Source organism: Rhinolophus ferrumequinum, assembly GCF_004115265.2.
Source record: "Rhinolophus ferrumequinum isolate MPI-CBG mRhiFer1 chromosome 15 unlocalized genomic scaffold, mRhiFer1_v1.p scaffold_54_arrow_ctg1_1, whole genome shotgun sequence".
NCBI classification, from domain to species: Eukaryota; Metazoa; Chordata; class Mammalia; order Chiroptera; family Rhinolophidae; genus Rhinolophus; species Rhinolophus ferrumequinum.
In genome coordinates this window covers 526,650-546,483 of record NW_022680357.1, presented here as the reverse complement: position 1 = coordinate 546,483, position 19,834 = coordinate 526,650, and the positions used below count along the sequence as shown (strand labels likewise).

The window sequence follows — 19,834 nt, the reverse complement described above, 5'->3', positions numbered from 1 at the left end:
TGTAGAACCATTGGCCCCAATCTCTCATGTCCAGCAATAGAGCTCTCCTTAAATGAGCATGTCTTGTCTGTGTAGCCTGCTCATAGTGCATTGGCAACACAGCTGTCAGTGATTTTATCCCAGGAATTCTTCACCCAAGTCACGACCTCTTGCAGTCTAGGCTTCACAAAGTTTCCACGTGATTTCTCTCCATTCTATTTTCAATGTAGTCATTGATTTCCATGTGCAAATGGTCCTTGAATGGCTTGTTTATTGCAATATTGAATCTGGAGATAGGCAGTTATTCCTGCGGGAATCATTATTTGATCTATTCTTCTCTCTGCAAGGAAGTTCTTCGTGTCTTTAGTGTGCTGAGTGCTGGCTGAATCCCAGACTAGCAGACCTCTTTGGCCACCTCGTCAAACAAGTGGCAGCATTAAATCGACCCACTTCCTCATAACTGCTTGTGTGCACCAGGCTCTTGTGGTTTCAAGAACATAAATGCCTGAAACACGTTCAACCTTATCTTTCTTGCCCTTAGTGGTGATTAAAGCTGGGGCTTTCTTTCCATCCAGAGGAATTGCCAAAATACAGGTATCACGTGCACTTTCGTAACCAGTGGAGGGAATGTAGATTGACGAGGCACCCCCTGACCAATTGTCATTTGAGATCCTTGGCCCATAAACACTGCAGTTTCATCCGTCACAATCATGTTGGAGACTTGGTATTTAGAAAAGGCGATGTCATTAACAAAGGACTTGAATGCAAGTGCATGTTTAATAACTTAAGTATCTTCCAGCTTAAACAGTGTTGCCGATCTTAGAGACAGTTCATATCGCTGAAGGAAGCCATCCAGCCAGTATTGTGATGCTTTGAATTCTTCTGAGGATATTTCTAACTGTGGTGCCATTGCAAGGGCAAATGCTTGAATATCAGCCCTGCGCACGACCAAAGCCTTTGCTCTCCTGTCAGCAATCCATTCACAGATGAAGTCTTCCAGCTCAGGAAATAATGGTTGCCGACCTGATCCACACTTGCACTTCTTAGCATTTCCCTCGTCTACTTGTTGACTGAGGTTATTGCACTCTGCTCACCATTTTTGGACTATTTGGAGATACAGCTTCTTCTCTTTGCAGAAAGCCATAAGATTCTGGCCCCGGGAGTCCCCCACGATTCCTTTCTTGTACTCGATGGAATAGCTCTTTCTTTTTGCATTCATTTTGTTTGGGGGTCTAGATATTATTCCTTTTAAATCTACCATTAAATCTTAACTGAAGACTTACGAGACAGGAGTGGCAACAAAAATGATGACAGTTAATAATGGTCCACACAAAAGCGACGAAAAATGCAGGCACCAAAATTCAGAAAACGTTTCTTTATTTCACACGAGTGCATTATGTACGTCCGTTACAACACATGACGTATTGAATTATGAAGATTGATATTAGCCACAACCACGTCCGTTCGTTATCAAGTGCGCATGTTATTCATGCGTTATATCTGTACTCCGATTGGTTATTCGGCAGTAAGTCTGGAGTTCATCTGTTTACGTAGGCATTTAGCTCTCATCCAAAGGCTCCCGCTTGGGTATTTACAAATGATTATATTGCCATTTATTTTAAATATTAATGTCAATAATATTTATATTTAATTATAAATATTATTTTATAATTCAGTGCATCTGTTGTGTGTTGCAATGGACATCCTAAATGCGTCTGTCTGGCTGACCATCTTAACTGGGGCTTATTTTTGGGATAGGGCTTATATTACGAGCATCCTGAAAAATCATGTTAGGGCTTATTTTCGGGGAAATACGGTATGAACATAAGATTTTGTTTCTTTTCATGTTTTCAGTGATAATTGGATAAACACCTAGGAATGGAATTGCAGGGCCTCGTGGTAACTGGGTTTAACCGTTGGAGGACCTGCCAGGCAGTTTCCCAAAGGGGCTGCACCATTTTACATTCCTACCAGCAGCCGGTAGGGGTTCTGGGTTCTCCCCATCTCTGCTGACACTTGTTTGTCGTGTTTTTCATTTTAGCCCTTCTAGTGGGTATGAAGTGGTATCTTGTTTTGATTTGCATTTTCCTGACGGCCAATGATGTTGAGTGTCTTTTCAGGGGTTGTTGCCCATTTGTGTGTCTTCGAAGAGATGTCTCTTCAGATCCTTTGCCCTTTTTGATTGGATGATTTTACATATTATCGAGTTGTAAGAGTTCTTCATATATCCTGGATACAAGTCTCTTTTCAGATCCATGGTACCAGCCCCAGTTCCATCAAATATTTCCTCCTTTGCTCCTACTCTTTGAGGTCTGACTTGCATTGATTTTTCCCTCTGCTCAGATGCTTTCCCTTCTCACTTAGATCAGAAGGAGCCAAGAGTTAAGCTCAAGGCAGCAGGCAAGAAGGGAGATTTGGGGCACTGCTGTTTGGCAGCACCGTCTCTGGGAGCCAGTCTTTATTATTTGTTCATTCTATTAAGAGATGTTTATCAAGAGCCTACTCTGTGCCAGACACTGAGCTAGATACCATGTTTCCCCGAAAATGAGACCTACCCCCAAAATAAGGCCCAGTTAAGATCATCAGCCAGACGGACGCAGTTAGTACGTTATGACGATGTTCCAGAAGAAGATGACATGACTGTATTTGAATAAATGTAGATTGTCGTACACGAAAAAATAAGACATCCCCTGAAAATACGCCCCAGTGTGTCTTTTGGAGCAAAAATTATTATAAGACCCGGTCTTATTTTCAGGGAAACATGGCATTGAGTGGTTATCGTGAACGAGATCAGACACAGCTCATGTTATATGGGACTACAGTTTAGTGGGTAGAAGACACGAATCAAAGCATTCACAGATGTAAAGCTACAAGTGTGTTAAGTGCTTAAAAAAAAAAAAAAAGAAAGAAAAGGTGGTTTTATAGCCTGTGAAACTGGGAACAGAGATGGGAAAGGATTGAGTCAAAGTCAGACGAATTTTCCTCTCTGGCAGGGCACGCCTCTTTTCTCTCTCCGGTGATGCCACCTAGATGTCTGGTTACTGTCCCGTCTCATCCCAGGCTGGCCCCTGGCAGAAAACTGTGGATTTGGTTAACCCCTCTCTATCCTGGTCGGTGATTTCAGGAAGGCTTGTAATCATTGTTTTGGATCTACTGCAAGAAGATCCAAGTGTTATATAGGAGGTTCCCATCTGTTCTGTAAGCTTGTTGGTGATGTAGATCTTAACTTTGAATATTCAGGCATTCTGCTTTGGTGGCGTACAGGGAAGATGGTTTTTTTCTTGGAGAGAGGTTATTTCATTGACGTTGTGAAGGGTAGTGCCCGTCATTGGTGACTTGGCAGAGTACTAAAAGCGTAGTGTGTTTGAATCCTACGGTTTCAACAGATGATGTGTAATTCTGAGAGGCACTGTCAGGTTTTCTATGAGGACACTGATTACTCTTTTCTGTTTATTTTTTATTTTTTTCTCTCTCATCCCTAGGACTCTCTAGAGGAAAAGCGGAAGCGACAGCGGTCTGAACGCCTGGAACGGATTTTCCAACTTAGCGAGACTCATGGAGCCCTGGCCCCCGTGTACGGGACCGAAGTCCTGGATTTCTGTACCCTCCCCCAACCTGTTGCCAGCCCCGTCGGCCCCTGTTCTCCTCGCCCCAGCCACCCCACCTTTTGGACTTATACTGAGGCTGCCCGCCGGGCTGTACTGTTTCCCCAGCAACGACTGGACCAGCTGTCGGAAATCATTGAGAGGTGGGCCAGGCTGAGTGTGAATGGGAAGAGGGGCTTGCAGCCTCTGAGCGGATGTAGCGCTCAGGGCTGGTGAAGGTGCTGACTTCCGGGCCCCTTCGGAGTTCAGTCTCTCAGACTCTCGCCTTCTTTCTCTTGCAGGTTCATCTTCGTCATGCCTCCTGTGGAGGCACCTGCCCCTTCCCTGCATGCCTGCCACCCGCCTCCTTGGCTGGCCCCGCGCCAGGCGGCCTTCCAGGAGCAGCTGGCCTGTGAGCTCTGGCCCCGGGCCCGTCCTTTGCACCGTATTGTGTGCAACATGCGCACCCAGTTCCCCGACTTGAGGCTCATCCAGTATGACTGCGGTGAGTGCATTGGCCAGGAAGGGTCCCTGGCCTTCTTTCCTGCCTCAACAGCCAGATTGTTATATCAGGGACGCTGTACATACAGCCTGTGTGGGTTTCATTAAACCTGAGACCGGTTTTTAGCTTGTGCTGATGGGCAAGGTGGAGAATTGTAGGCCTTACAACGGATCCTTGGCATTCGTGTGTTTGACTTTGATGAAAGTTGAAAATGTGTGCTCACTCATTCATTCATTCAGTGACTATTTTGTGAACGGCATTTTGCTAATCATTGGGGATACAATAGCAAATGAGATGGCACAGTACACAGCTTTCAGATTTGTGAGTAAAGATGCAGTGGTGTCAGCCTGCACAGTAAATAGTTGATTTCGTTTTGGGAAAAGATGAGAATCCTGATCTTTTGGTTAGAATCCTGCTTGTTAGAACGCATTTGGCTGCAAATAACAGAAACCAGCCCCGGTGCCTTAAACCACGAGAGCGCGTTTACTGTTTCCTGAACGGGAAAGTCCGGGAACAGCGGTGCACATCTGGCGCAGTGGCATCTTCAGGGCCCAGGGTCTCCCACCTTTCTGCCTCGCTTTACACCACCCGTAGCTTCTGGCTTCGTGTTCTCATGCTTAGTTCTTCGTGGTCTTAACATGGCTGCACTCCGGGGAGCACAGCAACTGCTCTAAGCAGGAAGAGAGGGCTTGACAGAATACTCTTAGCAGGTCTTCTTTCCTGGGAAAGAAAGCCTCCCACCCCTGCCGCCCCCCCAGCTGACTTTGCCTCACAGCTCATTGGCTCAAATTGGGCCATGTGCCCCTTCCTACAGCAGTGACCGACCCAGGGAAATAGCAAAGAGGAACTCTGGCTAATTATGCAGACCAGTCATGACGCACCTCCTGGGACCCAGGTGTCTTTGCCAGGTGTCCACAAGATAATCAGGTCCTGTTAACCAACAGTCTTTTAGCCGCAGCCCTGCACTGATGTAGTTATAGGAACATGTTTTTAGAGATTTCCTAAATGTCTTAGAATACAAGAAAGACTGCAGAATTTTTATTAATATGTGCTCAATACGTATTTTAGTAAAAAACAATATTTGAAATCAGAGTTGATGCATTGCAAGTATTTGTTCAGAGTGTTTCAGAGTGACTTACCAAAAATGTTATAGGAGTTAGTTTTGTGTTTGATGGGCTATCGAGCTAGGTAACCTGAGCTCCTTGCTCCTCTGGTTCTGACCTCAGTCACCTTCAGTCCCTGTCTGGAAGCCAGGACGTCAGTGGATTTGTTGATACCCATCTGGTGAATCCGTTGTGTGTTTCAGTGGCTGTAACTCAGTGTAGTGTTTAACAGCCATTGAGGATCCCCTTTTTCTCCTGAGGGTCTAGATCTTCGCCCCTAGTTAGACTCAGAGAAGTTAGATCCGAGCCAGGAGCAGACTGAAGAGGGCAAGGAACCCTTAAGGGGAGAGAATATACAAAGCCAAACATTTTTGACATCCTAGGCTCTGAGATCCTGGCCTAAAACTTTGATTGTCTTTCAACGACAGCTTTCCAGGACTGAGTGTCCGCCCCACCCCAGCCTGTAGCTAGCTCCCGGTACCCCTTCGTTGTCTCTTCAGGAAAGTTGCAGACGTTGGCTGTGCTGTTGCGCCAGCTCAAGGCGGAGGGCCACCGGGTGCTCATATTCACCCAGATGACCCGGATGCTGGATGTGCTGGAGCAGTTTCTCACCTACCACGGCCACCTCTACCTGCGTCTGGATGGGTCCACGAGAGTTGAACAGAGACAGGTAATCCTGGCATCTGTAGCCCTTAGGGGCTCACCTCTCCTGTCTCCTTTTTCCAGACCTTGGGGTCCAAGGAGGGGCCCCAGTAAACCTTGGGTCTGTTTTGGGTCTATGTCTGGGAATGTCTCCTAATGCTTTTTTTTCCCCTTTCCCTCTAGGCCTTGATGGAACGATTCAATGCAGACAAACGCATATTCTGCTTCATCCTTTCAACTCGTAGTGGGGGTGTGGGCGTGAACCTGACGGGGGCGGACACAGTTGTTTTCTATGACAGCGACTGGAACCCCACCATGGATGCTCAGGCCCAGGACCGCTGTCACCGGATTGGCCAGACCCGAGACGTTCACATCTACAGGTGTCGCCTCCCCTCCCTTCCCCAGCTTCCTCTTTGCCCGTAGGGTTTTCTGGATGCATCTGGCTGTTCACACATGGCTTGCGTCGCCCTGTAGGCTCATCAGTGAACGGACAGTGGAGGAGAACATTCTGAAAAAGGCCAATCAGAAGAGGATGCTGGGGGACATGGCCATCGAGGGGGGCAACTTTACCACGGCCTATTTTAAACAGGTACTGACCCTCCAGCCGGGCGGGACGTCTGCTCTGCCTGTAGGCGGGCGTTCCTCTGCTTAAAGGGGTGCTTGGGCTCTGCAGACCTGTGGTGCCTCCTAGTTGGAGACACAGGGCCAGCGTTCCATGGACTCCAACACTTCTCCCTCTGTTCTCTCCAAAGCAGACCATCCGAGAGCTGTTTGATATGCCCCTGGAAGAGCCGTCTGGCTCGTCTGTGTCCTCGGCCCCTGAAGAGGACGAAGAGACTGTGGCCAGCAAGCAGACCCACATCCTGGAGCAGGTGACCAAAGAGTGGGGTCAACGGGTACAGTGTTCTGTTGCTCAGTCCACTGAGCTTGTCCAGGAGGAAAGAACTGTTTTTGCTGCTTCCCAGGGTACAGTTGGCCTTAGGTAGTTACGGGTGGATTGCTTCTTGGTTCACGTGGTTTCATAGGAAAAAGACAGGATTTGAAGTCTTTAGTTCTAGACTTGAGTTCCAACAGTGCTTTTTAAAAAAAAAAAAAAAAATTTTGTTGGGGAAGGGGCACAGGACTTTATTGGGAACAGTGTGTACTTCCAGAACTTTTTTTTTCCAAGTCAAGTTGTTGTCCTTTCAGTCTTAGCTGTGGAGGGCGCAGCTCAGCTCCAGGTCCAGTTGCCATTGCTAGTTACAGGGGGAGCCGCCCTCCATCCCTTGCGGGAGTCGAACCAGCAACCTTGTGGTTGAGAGGATGCACTCCAACCACCTGAGCCATCCGAGAGCTCAGCGGCAGCTCAGCTCAAGGTGCCGTGTTCAGTCTTAGTTGCAGAGGGCAGAGCTCACCATCCCTTGCGGGACTCTAGTTGAACTGGCAACCTTGTGGTTGAGAGCCCACTGGCCCATGTGGGAATCGAACCGGCAGCCTTTGGAGTTAGGAGCATGGAGCTTTAACTGCCTGAGCCACCGGGCCGGCCCCAACAGTGCTTTTTAATAGTTGTGTTTGTTAAGCCAGTCTGTTTGGTCTGCTGAGCCTTACTTTCCACTGTAGTGAATGCTAATGAGAAGGAAGTTGACTGAGGATTAAATGGCATAGTGGGTTAAGTGCTTTGGACATGGTATAGAACCTGTTTTCCAAACATTGATGCATAATAGAATCACCTGGAAGGCTTCTAGAAAGATTTGAGGGGTGGCCGATTAGCTTAGTTAGTTAGAGCATAGTGGTGGTAACACCAGGGTTGCTGGTTCGATCCCCGCATGGGCCACTGTGAGCTGTGCCTTCCTTAAAAAAAAAAAAAAAAAATTTGATTCCTGGGCCCCATCTCAAAATCTACTAGATCATTTTTGGAGGTGAGGTCTGGGCATTTGTATTTTTGTGTTTTTTCAAAGCTTTTCAGAAATAGACAGATGTTTAGGAAGCCCAGGTGTCGAGTGTCGTGGAGACGCTTTTCCCACCAGGTCCCGTTCCCCCACCGCTGACCCTGCAGGCACCTCCCTGACTCAGGTGTCATCTCCCCACACATCAAAGGGAAGAGTAACTGGGGCCAGTCTGTTGTCATGAGGCATCTCAGTGCCAAAAAGACTTAGGGATTTGTTGTATTTAAAACTTCCTGCTTTTTAAGAAGATCTAAGATTGACTCGAACAGAGGAGTGAGAGGTCTCTACAGCAGTTAGCTATTTTGTCCCTGGTGGGGCCCTGGGCAAGTCCATTCCATCCCCTGGGGACCACTGCGTTGGCTTTGGTAACTTTGGGGGCTCAGTAGAGAGTTGAGTTCTGTCATAAACCATTTTTTTTTTTTAACCTGGGATATGACCAAGACAATACTTGATTTATTCAAGAATCATCTGTGTAGAGGGAAGAACCAGTTTAGTCCAGTCCTTATATCACCCTTGTAACACTTCATAAATTATAAACATACAGTATGTTTAAAGACAGAAAACATGTCTGTCGGCAGGAAAGGCTCCGTGACCTCATTTAATAGATGAGGAAAGTGCTGCATAAAAATTTGCTGATTTGGGGCCAGCCCGGTGGCTCAGGCGGTTAGAGCTCCATGCTCCTAACTCCGAAGGCTGCCGGTTTGATTCCCACATGGGCCAGTGGGCTCTCAACCACAAGGTGGCCAGTTCAATTTCTCAAGTCCCGCAAGGGATGGTGGGCAGCGCCCTCTGCAACTAAGATTGAACACGGCACCTTGAGCTGAGCTGCCGCTGAGCTCCCAAAGGGCTCAGTTGGTTGGAGTGCATCCTCTCAACCACAAGGTTGCCGGTTCGACTCCCGCAAGGGATGGTGGGCTGTGCCCCCTGCAACTAGTAACGGCAACTGGACCTGGAGGCAACTGGACCTGGAGCCGAGCTGCGCCCTCCACAACTAAGACTGAAAGGACAACAACTTGAAGCTGAATGGCACCCTCCACAACTAAGATTGAAAGGACAATAACTTGACTTGGAAAAAAGTCCTGGAAGTACACACTGTTCCCCAATAAAGTGCTGTTCCCCTTCCCCAATTAAAAAAAAAAAAAAAAAAAGTTAGCTGATTTGTCTTCCCCACCAAGCATTTGGTTCATTTACAGAAAGGAAAAGAGCTGAAGGGTGAGAATTTGTCTAGCTAAAAAGAAAAATTGACCTGTCCATGAATAAAGACAAGGACAGATCCAGGCCTGGGACCCAGGGTTTAGGACTCCCAGCCTGATGCTGTTTTTTTGTTTTTGTTTTTTGGGTTTGGTATAAACTTGGCCTCAAGCTTTTGCTGGTATCAAATCACAGGATGTAAAGGTGAATTGTCCTGGGTTTTCTCCTTCCACCGTCGCAGGCTCTGTGTCGGGCGGAGGATGAAGAGGACATCCGTGCAGCCACCCAGGCCAAGGCCGAACAGGTAGCTGAGCTTGCGGAATTCAACGAGAACGAAGGGTTTCCTGCTGGTGAGGGCGAGGAGGCATGTCGGCCTGTGGCCGAAGATGAGGAGATGTCCCGGGCCGAGCAGGAAATCGCCGCCCTTGTGGAACAGGTCAGTGTTGGACCCAGCAGCTCTCAGCCTCACCCTCTGTACCGCCTGTGTCTGGACCCGGGGGCAGAAAGGCGTGGGGGACGGGCCCTGGGCACTGGGTTCATCACTGCTCCTCCCACAGTTGACCCCCATTGAGCGCTATGCCATGAAATTCCTGGAAGCCTCACTGGAGGAGGTGAGCCGAGAGGAGCTCAAGCAGGCGGAGGTGAGTGGTTGTGGGGGTGGGGACGGAGGTGGGAAGCTGCTGCGCTCTGCCGCTCAGTGCCCCGCTTGCCTGTCTGACCGCCCGGGGGCTCTTGTCGCCAGGAGCAGGTGGAGGCTGCCCGCAAGGACCTGGACCAAGCCAAGGAAGAGGTGTTCCGCCTGCCCCAAGAGGAGGAAGAGGGGCCGGGGGCTGGAGATGAAGTTTCCTGTGGGCCTGGGGGCGGCAGCCACCGGCGCAGTAAGAAGGCCAAGGCCCCTGAAAGGCCAGGGACGCGCGTCAGTGAGCGTCTCCGGGGAGCCCGGGCTGAGACTCAAGGGGCAAACCACACTCCTGTGGCGTCCACCCATCCTGCCCGCAGCACCTCCACGCCCCCCCGCTGCAGTCCTGCCAGGGAGCGCGTTCCCAGGCTGGCAGGGAGGCCGCGACCCACCCCGGTCTCCGCTCCTGCTGTGACACCTGTCCCGATCCCTGCCCCCACCCCCATTTCAGCCCCAAACCCAGTCTCCATGCTTCCTGTCCATATCTTGCCTGCTCCCCCCCTTCCTCCACAGATGCCCCCCTCGTGTTCCTCTGCCTGCACACCCCCTCCTGCCTGCACACCCCCACCAGCTCACACCCCACCTCCAGCCCAGACTTCTCTCCTAACTCCTACCTCCCCTCTCCTGCTTGGTCTCCCTTCCCTGCCCATCTCCCCTGGAGTCACCAACCTGCCCTTGGCCTTGGGGCCTGAGGCGCAGCTGTGTGCCCAAGCGTTGGCATCTGCCGAGTCCCTGGAGCTGGCTGAGCCCAGCGCTGAGGCTTCCTCGCTTACCCTCGTGCCCCCTAAGGATCTGTTGCCAGTGGCTGTCGAGATCCTGCCTGCGTCAGAGAAGAGCCTTTCTCTGGCGTCGTCGGCCCCCAGCCCGATCCTGGAGGCGGGCAGCTTCCCCAGTGGTCCCGAGCAGGAGCTTCCAGAGCCTGCCGAGGGCACCATTCTCACAGTGCTGCCCGCTGGGGAGGAGTTGCCCGCACAGCTGAGGGAGAACAGTGGCCTGGAGCTCCCACCCTCAGCCGCCCCTGACGAGCCGTCCGAGGCCGACAGGGACGCAGAAGAGCTCGGAGCTCAGACCCCCACCTCCAGCCCAGAGAAGCCGCAGGATCTCGTTCCCGCTGAGGCCACAGCTCCATCAACCTCGTCCTCAGCCAGCTCCTCACCTGAGGGTCCTTTGCTGGCCCGGCCCCCTCGGCGGCGAACCAGTGCCGACGTAGAGATTCGGGGTCAGGGGGCTGGGCGGCCGGGGCAGCCTCCAGGCCCCAAAGTGCTTCGCAAGCTGCCAGGACGGCTCGTGACTGTGGTGGAGGAAAAGGAGCTGGTGCGGCGGCGGCGCCAGCAGCGGGGGCCTGCCAGCACCCTGGGGCCCGGGGGCGCCGAGCCTGGGGCCTGCCCAGGAAGCCCGGCTGCCCACAGCGCATCGGGGCCGGATTCCTCACCTCCCTGCGCTGGGCTCTGTGAAGCTGCTCCTCCCTCCACTTTGCCCTCGCCCACCCAGCACCCCTTCATCGCTCGCCGTCACATTGAGCTGGCGGTGCCTGGAGAGGGCAGCCCGGAGAATGGAGAAGGGGCGCTGCCTGCCTTCACCCCTCCTGCTGTGAAACGTCGGAGGGGGAGGCCCCCCAAGAAGAACAGGTCTCCCGCAGAGGCTGGGCAAGGGGTGGACGAGGCACCTTCGTCATCCTCCAAGGGACACAACAACGGGGCCGACCCAGCCCCCGAGGTGGAGACCCTTCTTGTTGCCGAGCCTGTTCTGGGAGCCCCGCTTAGTCCTGGGCCCCCGCCTGTCGGACCCCAGCCAGTTCATAGACCCGAGTCCATCATCCTCTCACCTGTGGAGAAGCGGAGGCGTGGGCGGCCCCCCAAGGCCCGAGATCTGCCCATTCCTGGGACCATTTCCTCCTCTCCAGGGGACGGCAACTTAGAGAGCCGGACACAGCCACTCCTGCTGCCATCGCCCCTACCACTCCTCGCCTGTCCCACTGCTCCTGTCGCCAACACTGTCACCACTCTCACCATTTCAACATCCCCACCCAAGCGGAAGCGGGGCCGACCTCCCAAGAACCCCCCGTCGCCTCGGCCCAGCCCGCTGCCTGCCGCGGACCGTGACATCTCCTCTGTCCTCGAGAGCTGCGGCCTGGGGAGGCGGCGGCAGCCCCAGGGCCAAGGGGAGAGTGAGGGCAGCTCCTCTGATGAGGATGGGAGCCGCCCCTTCACCCGCCTGGCACGCCTGCGCCTGGAAGCGGAGGGGCTGCGGGGCCAGAAGGGCGAAGGGCCTATGGTGGTGGCCGTCCTCCAGGATGACCTGGACTTAGCAGATGGCGGGCCAGGTAGCCTAGAATTGACACCTCCCCTGGTCTCATTGGCTCCCAAACTGCGCTCGACCCGGCTGCGTCCAGGGTCTCTAGTCCCCCCGCTAGAGACTGAAAAGGTGCCTCGCAAGCGGGCGGGGGTCCCAGTTGGCAGGGGTCCTGGGCCAGCAAAGCGGGGCCGCCTGCAGCCCCCCAGCCCCTCGGGGCCTGAGGGGTCAGTAGAGGAGTCCGAGGCTGACGCCTCGGGTGAGGAGGAAGGGGACGGAACCCCACGCCGCCGGCCTGGCCCCCACCGTCCTGGGGCGACCACCACCCAAGGGGACCAGCGCATCCTCCGCAGCAGTGCCCCGCCCCCCCTGGCCGGCCCCACTGGTAGTCACAGAGGCCGCAAGGCCAAGACGTGAGTGGGCTGCCCCTCGCCCGGGCTTTCCGCCATGGCCCCTCCTTCCGTGCGTGACCCGGCCGACTCTGCTAACTACTACTTGAAGTCTTTGGAGGGGGAAAGCCTCCGGGGAGACGGGGCTTCTCCCTTCTTTCCACCAAAGTAGGGAGTAGGCAACTGGTTGTCATGGAAACGGGGCACTTCACATCCCCCTTCCCTTCCACCCCACATGGCTGGGCAGTGTTAAGGGTGGCAAGATGTCTCTGTCCCCACCCCCTTGTACTTGATTCCCCAGCTGTCTTTTACAGCCCCGCACCCTTAGGGGAAGGGAGAGGGGCTTCTCTACAATGAGTTTCTTTTTTTTCTTTTTTTTCTTTTTTTTTTTTTTTAAAGAAGAAAAAATAATAAACTTAGTTTCTGTATGAGCATCCGTGTAAGGAGGCTTCTGATTTTCTGGTCTGGTGGAGGGTTGGGTGGGAACCTGGGCATCCTTTTTCTTCTCTCTCTTGCTCTTGCCAAGACCCTCGTACCTCATCTCTAACCTTGTATTATATACCTTTGAGGTAGAAATCTCCACCTAGGAAAAGAGATTTGGTGAATCTGACCTGGTAGGGTGTCTTTCGCTGAAGGTTTAGTTTCAGTCCCTCTGACAGACTAATCTGTTCCCAACACGCCCTCAGCTCTCCAATGCCTTAGACTTTCCCTGCTTTATCTCTTGCTCAGGTGTGTTCACTCCTTTTACAGAAGGCCGGCCTTGCCACCTTCAGTTGCTCCCATCCTCTTCCCCTCCTTGCTTTCCTCCATCTAGCCAAACTGGTTTGAGGCAGCCACGCCTGCATCTGAGCTGGGGCTCTTCAGGTGGTGCTGGCCCCCCAGCCCCACCCCTGGGCTGGGCTTGGAGCCCTGAGTCAGCTCCATCTCTACCCACGCCAAGTCACACCTGAGCAGAAGCCGAAACTCCCAGTCCCTCAAGGCGTAGAGCCAGGTAAGCGCCCCCGTTCGTTTGTCCATTGTCTCAACCTCAGCTCCCTGGACCCTCTCCCCCAATGCCTGTCTGTGTTGACCTCCTCTGGGTTCTTCCCTTCTACATGCTTCTGCAGCTCTGTGGCACATGTCATTCTTGGCTTATCTTGCTGCTGCTTTTTCACCCTTTCTATACTTGTGTTCAGAGAACTGCACATGGTTTCATTTTGTCTAGGATATAGGAATCGTTGGAGACACAGTGGAGAGGTAGTTTGGTGCCAGAGCTCAGAGAACCTGAAACGGGAGCTGAGAAATGATGAAGGAAAGGGTCATTATGCGGGTTTCTGTGCGGGTGATGAGGTCATTCGGACTTGGGACTCATCTGATTATGTCGTGTGGCGTGGGTTGAGATGGAAAGAGGAGCTGGCAGGGAATCAGCCTAGCAAAGAAGGCCCCAGTTTGGGAGGTGAGGTCTCTGATGGTCAGTTTCCTCACTATACGGAGAGCATAGGTGGGTACTTTTCCCTCCTTTCTCCCATTCTCCGACTTCTTTGCACATGAAGTGGCTGCTTTGCTTGAAGTAGGGTACAGGGCCTAGGGTGCATTCTCTGCTCCCTCGGTGTCAAGGCCAGTTGGAGGAATTCCAGGGAAGTTTAGGGCCCTGTGACCCGCAGCTTACAATCAGGCTGGGACAGTCTCAGATGCCCAGCAGCTGTTGCGATTCTGTTTCTCCTGCTTCTCAACACCTGTTATTGTGCTTCTCCCCATGTGTCAAAACAGCGAGTGATACAGGTAACCCCGTGCTCATACTGGCTTGCCTTTGGAGACCCTGAACCTTAAGCCGAAGACCTAAGATTTCCTCTCTTGGTCTGAGTCACTTGAGGAATTCCCCTTACAATAAGGCGGCATTCCTGAGGGTTTGGCTTGGCCACAAGAACGTGATCAGAGGAGTGGAGTCTGAGCGAGCCAGGCCATGGGCAGTTGTTGGGCTTAAAAGTACCATGACTGTCGCCCACAGGTGATGGAGGATGAGGAGAAGGCCGGCGAGGTCCTGGTGAGCACCACGGAAGCGGCTCCTGCGGCCCCCACCCACTGCTGCTGGCGCCACCTCCGCTGCTTGGCGGCCACCAGCGTTATCTGTGGCTGCTCCTGTCTGGGAGTCGTGGCCCTCGTGTTTGCCATCAAGGTGAGGAATGCAGTTCCTGTGGTAGCCGGGGTGGGGTGGGGTGGGGTGGGAAGGCAGGCAGTTACCTGGCATCTGTCAGGCCTGGCACTGGGCCTGGTGCCAGGAGTAAGAGCATGACACGGTCCTGCCATCCTGTGGCCTGCAGTCTGATGGAAGATTGCTGTGCAAAAGGATACTCACTAATGGAATGCAGCTCATCAGAACTGAGAGAGAGGAAGCTCAGGGCATCCTGGGAGCCAGAGAGGGTCTGTGTGTGTGATTCCATCTGTGCGACAGTAGAGGAGGTGACAGCGAAGGCATCCTGGGAGGCCACAGGAAAAGACCCTTAAAGGATGAATGGGTTAGGGCTACAGGGCATTCCAGGGGAAGTGAGCGTGTGTACAAAAGCCTGGACGGTGAATCCGGCATGACTGGACCAGTGAGGAATAGAGAGGAAGTCAGGGGACCCAGATTCCCGAGGGCCCCCCCGTGCTGTGCTTCGGAGTTCAGCTTCATCCGGAAAGGACTGGGGAGCCAGCCACTCAAGGGTTTTTGCAGAGGAGAATGACACGGTCAGACGTGTATTTCAGTAAGGTCCCCTCTCACGGCCGACGTGGTGCAGGAGCGGGAAGGGGCAAGACTGGAGGTATCTGCCCGTGAAGAGAGCAGGCTGTGGGAGTCCAGAAGACGGACAGAGGCTCCATTACTTCCAAACCCACCATGTACCTTTTGAAAGACTACAGGCTAACAAATAGTTTTCTCAACACTAGTTGTAGTTGACCGATTGAGCTATTCCTAGCATCGTACGAATTTCTGGGTTTCCTTCGGACAAAATCACAAAAAAAATCCTCAGTAATGAAGATGAAGCCCCTGCGCAGATTGAGCTGTTGTTTGGACCTGAGTAAAATACTCCAAGATAGCTCGCTGTTTCTTGCCAAGAATTCCAAGTTTGGGGTGAATCTGGGATGAGTAGCAGAGGCCAGGGAATAACAGGATTGAAGAGTTCTTTTCCATGTGTCATCTTAGGAGCTAACAGTGGCCATGCTGAAAAGTAGGCAGAGCAGGGAGGACAACTCACCTGGCAGATGAGGCTTGATGAATAGCATGTGGAGCTGGAGGTGGAGGATTTGGGGGGTGTGTGGTTTTAAGCCAGGACGAGGTGGAGGGTTAGAGTGGGGCATCAGGCACTTGGGGACAGAACGGGGAAGAAGCTAACAGGACCCCTGCCCCCACAGGCGGAAGAGCGGCGCAAGGCAGGCCGGTTGGAGGAGGCCGTGCACTGGGCGGCCCGGGCCCAGAGGTTCATCCTGGCCAGCTTTGCCGTCTGGTTCGCTGTCCTCTTCCTGGGTCCCCTGCTTCTGTGGCTGCTCTCTTACGCCATCGCGCAGGCTGAGTGACCCTGGGTGGCCTCTGCTGAGACCTGAATCCCGCAGTGCAGCATGGCTAGGGTCCGGTGCCACAGTGGTCCTTCCTGGCTGGAAAGACGGTGTCTCCTCAAAGGGCATTGATGAGCTCTTCTTTCTGGCCCTTTATGAGAGGAGGCAGCAGCCGAGACTGACGACGTCAGCCTGCTCTGTTCTTTCAGTGCCCACCGTTCCCTGTTCCCCCAACTCACCCCCTCCTAGGGGCCTCTACCCAGAGGTGGGGTGTAAGACCAGGCCTGATTTTATTAGAATTTGTTTTGTAATAAAATCCTTTTTTAGTGGTGAAACACCGTTCCGTCTAATTGTTCTTCCCCAGCTTCCCCTGAGACCTTGGTGAGAGACAGCCTGGACATCTGACTGGGGACCGAAGTCTGCGTCTCCCCTTACCTGGCTGCTCCATGAGAAGGAAACCTTCTAGAAGCTTCTCTTCTTGAAAAGACCCCAGTTTCTCCCTTAACATGAACAGAGACCCTCAGGCCAGAGAGTAAGAGGAGCAGCTGCAGCTACTTGATCGAGTGCTTGCTGCCTTCCAGGCCGTGTTCTAACTATTCATGTTTCTTAACCCCTTCAGCCCTCACACTCATTTTGTGGTTGAGGAAACAAGCACGATTCCCTGAGGTCACACAGCTAGTAAGGGGCAGGCAGCCCTGGGACTGAATCCAGGCTGTTTGGTTCCAGAGTTGAGAGAGGAGTGAAAGGGTTGGATACAGCACCCATCTCCCTGGATAGGGAGACTTCTATGATTATAAAGAATTTTCATGGCCTTTATCCTGGATCTCGGGATCATATTGTAAACATTTTTAAAGTGAGGTATGTCCCACATACAGGAAAACATCCAAGGCAAATCCATAGCTCAGTAAGTTAACACAAAGCAAACGTCTGAAAAAGCAGTTAGTCAAAACATTGAGCATGGCAGGCGCTCTAAAGCCGCCTCCTAATCACTGCTCCTTCCTTTCTCCCCACAGGTACCTACCATTCTGACTGTGTTTTGCCTGCGTTTGCACATTATATAAATTGATTCATAGGTATTTTTTTTATGTCTGGCTTCTTTAACTTAACACTGAGATGAATCAATTTTTGTATAGCTCTAGTTTTCATTACTGTGTTGCATTCCATTCTATGAATATATTGCCATTTATCCATTTTATGTGGGTGGATTTGGGGGATGTTTCCAGTTTGGGGATGTTATGAGTCATGCTGACCTTCTTGTATATGTCTCTTGGAGTACGTGTGCCCTGGGAATGGAATTTTGAGCTTATTTCACCATAATTCAGAGGCCAGCACAGTGTCTAGAGGAATGAGAGAGATTGCACCCTGAAGAGACAAGATGAAAGGGGAAGGAAAGGCCCATGAGGGTGTCTTCAGTATTTCAAAGTGTTCCAGGAAGGAAAAGTGGAGAGAATCCATTGTTGGTCCTGGAGTTTAGAATTACAACAATGGGTAGAAGCCATACATAGGGCAGTGGTTCTCAGCCATGGCTTCAATAGTGGAACTGCCAGGGGAGTCTTAGAACGTACTGGGCTTTACCTCTAGAGATTCTCATCCAGGTGGTGTGAGGTGCTGCACGGTCATCAGCATAACAGTCTAGAGAGGTTTTTTACAGAAACTTTTTTAAAGGTAATATTTGATGAATTAGTAACTTCAGTTTACTACAAAAAAATATCCCATTCCCCCAAACTGATTTAATTCAGAGATGTTAACATCAATACAATGTATGTCTTCTAATACAGAGTCCATATTCAAATTTGCCAGTTGTCCCAATAACGTCCTTTATAGCATTTTCTTCTCTGCTTTAAGATATGTGTGGGAATACTCATTGCATTTAGTTGTCATTTCTCTTTGGTCTCCTTCAGTTTTTAGTAGGTCCTCATCTTTTCTTTTTTTGTCTTTCATGACATGTTTGAGAGCAGGCTGCTTTGTAGAATTTGGGCTCCTATGACTGGATTCAGGTTAGAAATGCTACGTAAGGTGTGTCCTCAGTACATCACATCAAGAGGCATATGGTGTCAATTTGCCCCCAATGGTAGTGACATAACACTGACAACTTGGTGAATGTAATGTCTGTCAGATTTCTGCAAGGTTAAGATACTTTTTTTCCTTTTGTAATTAAAAAGTCATCTGTATAAATATCCTGTTCCCCAGCAAATTTTCACCAACAATTTTAATGCCCGGTTTGCCCAAGTCAATTATAAGGCTTACAAAAATGTTGATGTTTTAAGTTTCATTCTTTCTACATTTATTAGTTGGCATTTTACAAATAACGTGTTTTCTCCATTACTTATTTACAATTTTTCGTGTCCGTCTGGTCTCATTTTGTTCTTTAGTTCAATTTGTTCCATGCCTTACTGTGATTATCCTCCTTAAAATGTTTTCTTGAGGCGTAATTTACATAGAGTGCACAGATCTTAAGTGTGCATCGTGCTGAATGTTTGTATGTGAACACCACCTGGGTAAACAGAACATTTCTGGCAGATCAGAAGGTTCCCTCATGGCCCTCTCAGTCTCATTATTTTTTCCCTGATTTTGGCCAGTGGAAACCCCTTCTTGTGTCCTTCTGATAAGTCCCCACCTTTCTTCACTTACTTTCTGGCACAAATTATTCCAGGCTCATCTTGTGCTTTCTCTGCTCCGGCCTGGGAATGGGCCATTTCTCCCAATAGGCCCTGGTTCCTTTTATGGGGACTGTTACCTTGAAATCAGTATCTAGACACTGGCTGTGCTCATTCTACTGAGATGTTATTGCTTCTAGGTAGGCCCTTTCAGAGGTTAGAGCCACCCTGTTTCCCTGAAAATAAGACCTAGCCGGACCATCAGCTTTAATGTGTCTTTTGGAGCAAAAATTAATATGAGACCCGGTCTTATTTTACTAAGACCGGGTCTTATATAAGACCAGGTCTTATATTAATTTTTGTTCCAAAAGACACATTAGAGCTGATGGTCCGGCTAGGTCTTATTTTTGGGAAAACACGGTAGACTATAATTTTATGTTTTAAATCTTTTAAAACTCACACCTCCAATTTAAATCATTCGTGAGATTTTCCTTTCCCCATTCCAAATACCATATTCCCACAGTAAGAATCTTGGCTGCCAACTACATCAGTATGTTTATTCACTTCATCAATTTCAAAATTATTATCCCATTATACTACCAAATAACAAGCCTACTAAGTAAAGTTCAAGATTTTCTTGGCAATTATTTTGTCTTTAGATTGGTGGTATAAAGTCAAAGTAATCCATTAAAAATTAACTTGGGATTTTTCACTTCTTACATGGTTGCGATTCCCAAAGTAACAGTTCTAAGATAGTTGTTAGAAGATGAAGTGAATTCATTCTGTGCCTCTTTCGCTGGAACATAACTTCCACAAGGGTAGGGACTTTTTTTTTCTCATTGCTGTTAGTCTAGCGCTTAGACGCTCAACAAATATTTGTTGAGTGAGTAAGTGGATGCCAGGGTTGAGCTCGGCACTGAGAAGCTTATGAAGCAAGTCTGTCCTGGCAGAATCTCCCAACCTGGTGGACTTAGAACAGTGTGTAATAAGCCCAAGCCTTTTGGGGTGGGGGGTGGAAGTTTGGGAAAAGGTATGACTCCCGATGGTGAGCACTGGGGCTCTGGAGGTATTCAAGGAGTTGGAGCAGCCACAGGACGAGGCTTCGTCTTCTGGCTGATGGACCGTGGCAAGTCCAAGTCCGCACCAAGAGGCTAAGTTGGGGTCCAAGCTGTGCGCTCCGAGCCTTTGAACGGCTGGAGTCGGCCCCTCAAGGCAGGCGCTTTGGACCTGGCGGCTAATACAGAGCGGAATTCAGATAGGGATACTAGGAGGAGACAGCGGGTCGTGCCCACGCCGGGGAATCAGAGGCGCAGCGAGTCCCCCAAGCCGGCAGCACAGAGGTCACGCTTCCCAGTAAACAACTTCCGGATCCCGTTCCAGGCGTCCAACCACACTGGTCAACAAGTTCCGCCCTCTGCTGTCCCCAACAGATGCCGTGTGC

The 19,834-nt window shown here is 51.0% G+C and overlaps 2 protein-coding genes across 8 annotated transcripts in view; both read left to right on the top strand.

Moving 5' to 3' along the window:
* Nucleotides 1–12,630, top strand: part of SRCAP (Snf2 related CREBBP activator protein) — a 37,286-nt gene extending 24,656 nt beyond the window's left edge. For 3 of the 7 annotated variants that reach the window (XM_033101829.1, XM_033101828.1, XM_033101830.1), the window contains exons 26-34: nt 3,462–3,727; nt 3,866–4,068; nt 5,669–5,838; nt 5,994–6,190; nt 6,285–6,399; nt 6,563–6,682; nt 9,168–9,362; nt 9,484–9,567; nt 9,669–12,314. In XM_033101829.1, the coding sequence (XP_032957720.1) occupies nt 3,462–3,727; nt 3,866–4,068; nt 5,669–5,838; nt 5,994–6,190; nt 6,285–6,399; nt 6,563–6,682; nt 9,168–9,362; nt 9,484–9,567; nt 9,669–12,314 (3,996 nt within the window). Of the gene's footprint in view, nt 1–3,461; nt 3,728–3,865; nt 4,069–5,668; nt 5,839–5,993; nt 6,191–6,284; nt 6,400–6,562; nt 6,683–9,167; nt 9,363–9,483; nt 9,568–9,668 lie in introns of all 7 variants that reach the window. The other 4 variants (XM_033101832.1, XM_033101831.1, XM_033101833.1 and 1 more) reach the window with 3 other exon arrangements.
* A 109-nt stretch (nt 12,631–12,739) lies between these two features.
* Nucleotides 12,740–16,154, top strand: TMEM265 (transmembrane protein 265). Its single transcript, XM_033101835.1, has 3 exons — nt 12,740–13,277; nt 14,274–14,441; nt 15,656–16,154. The coding sequence occupies exons 2-3, from the start codon at nt 14,277–14,279 to the stop codon at nt 15,815–15,817; spliced, it is 327 nt and encodes a 108-aa protein (XP_032957726.1). The 5' UTR covers nt 12,740–13,277; nt 14,274–14,276; the 3' UTR covers nt 15,818–16,154.
* Nucleotides 16,155–19,834: the final 3,680 nt, after the last annotated feature.

Coding starts and splice junctions, on each gene's coding strand:
- TMEM265 (XM_033101835.1), top strand. CDS start 14,277: ATGGAGGATGAGGAGAAGGCCGGCGAGGTCCTGGTGAGCACCACGGAA. Junction 14,442..15,655: donor CCCTCGTGTTTGCCATCAAG/GTGAGGAATGCA, acceptor CTGCCCCCACAG/GCGGAAGAGCGGCGCAAGGC.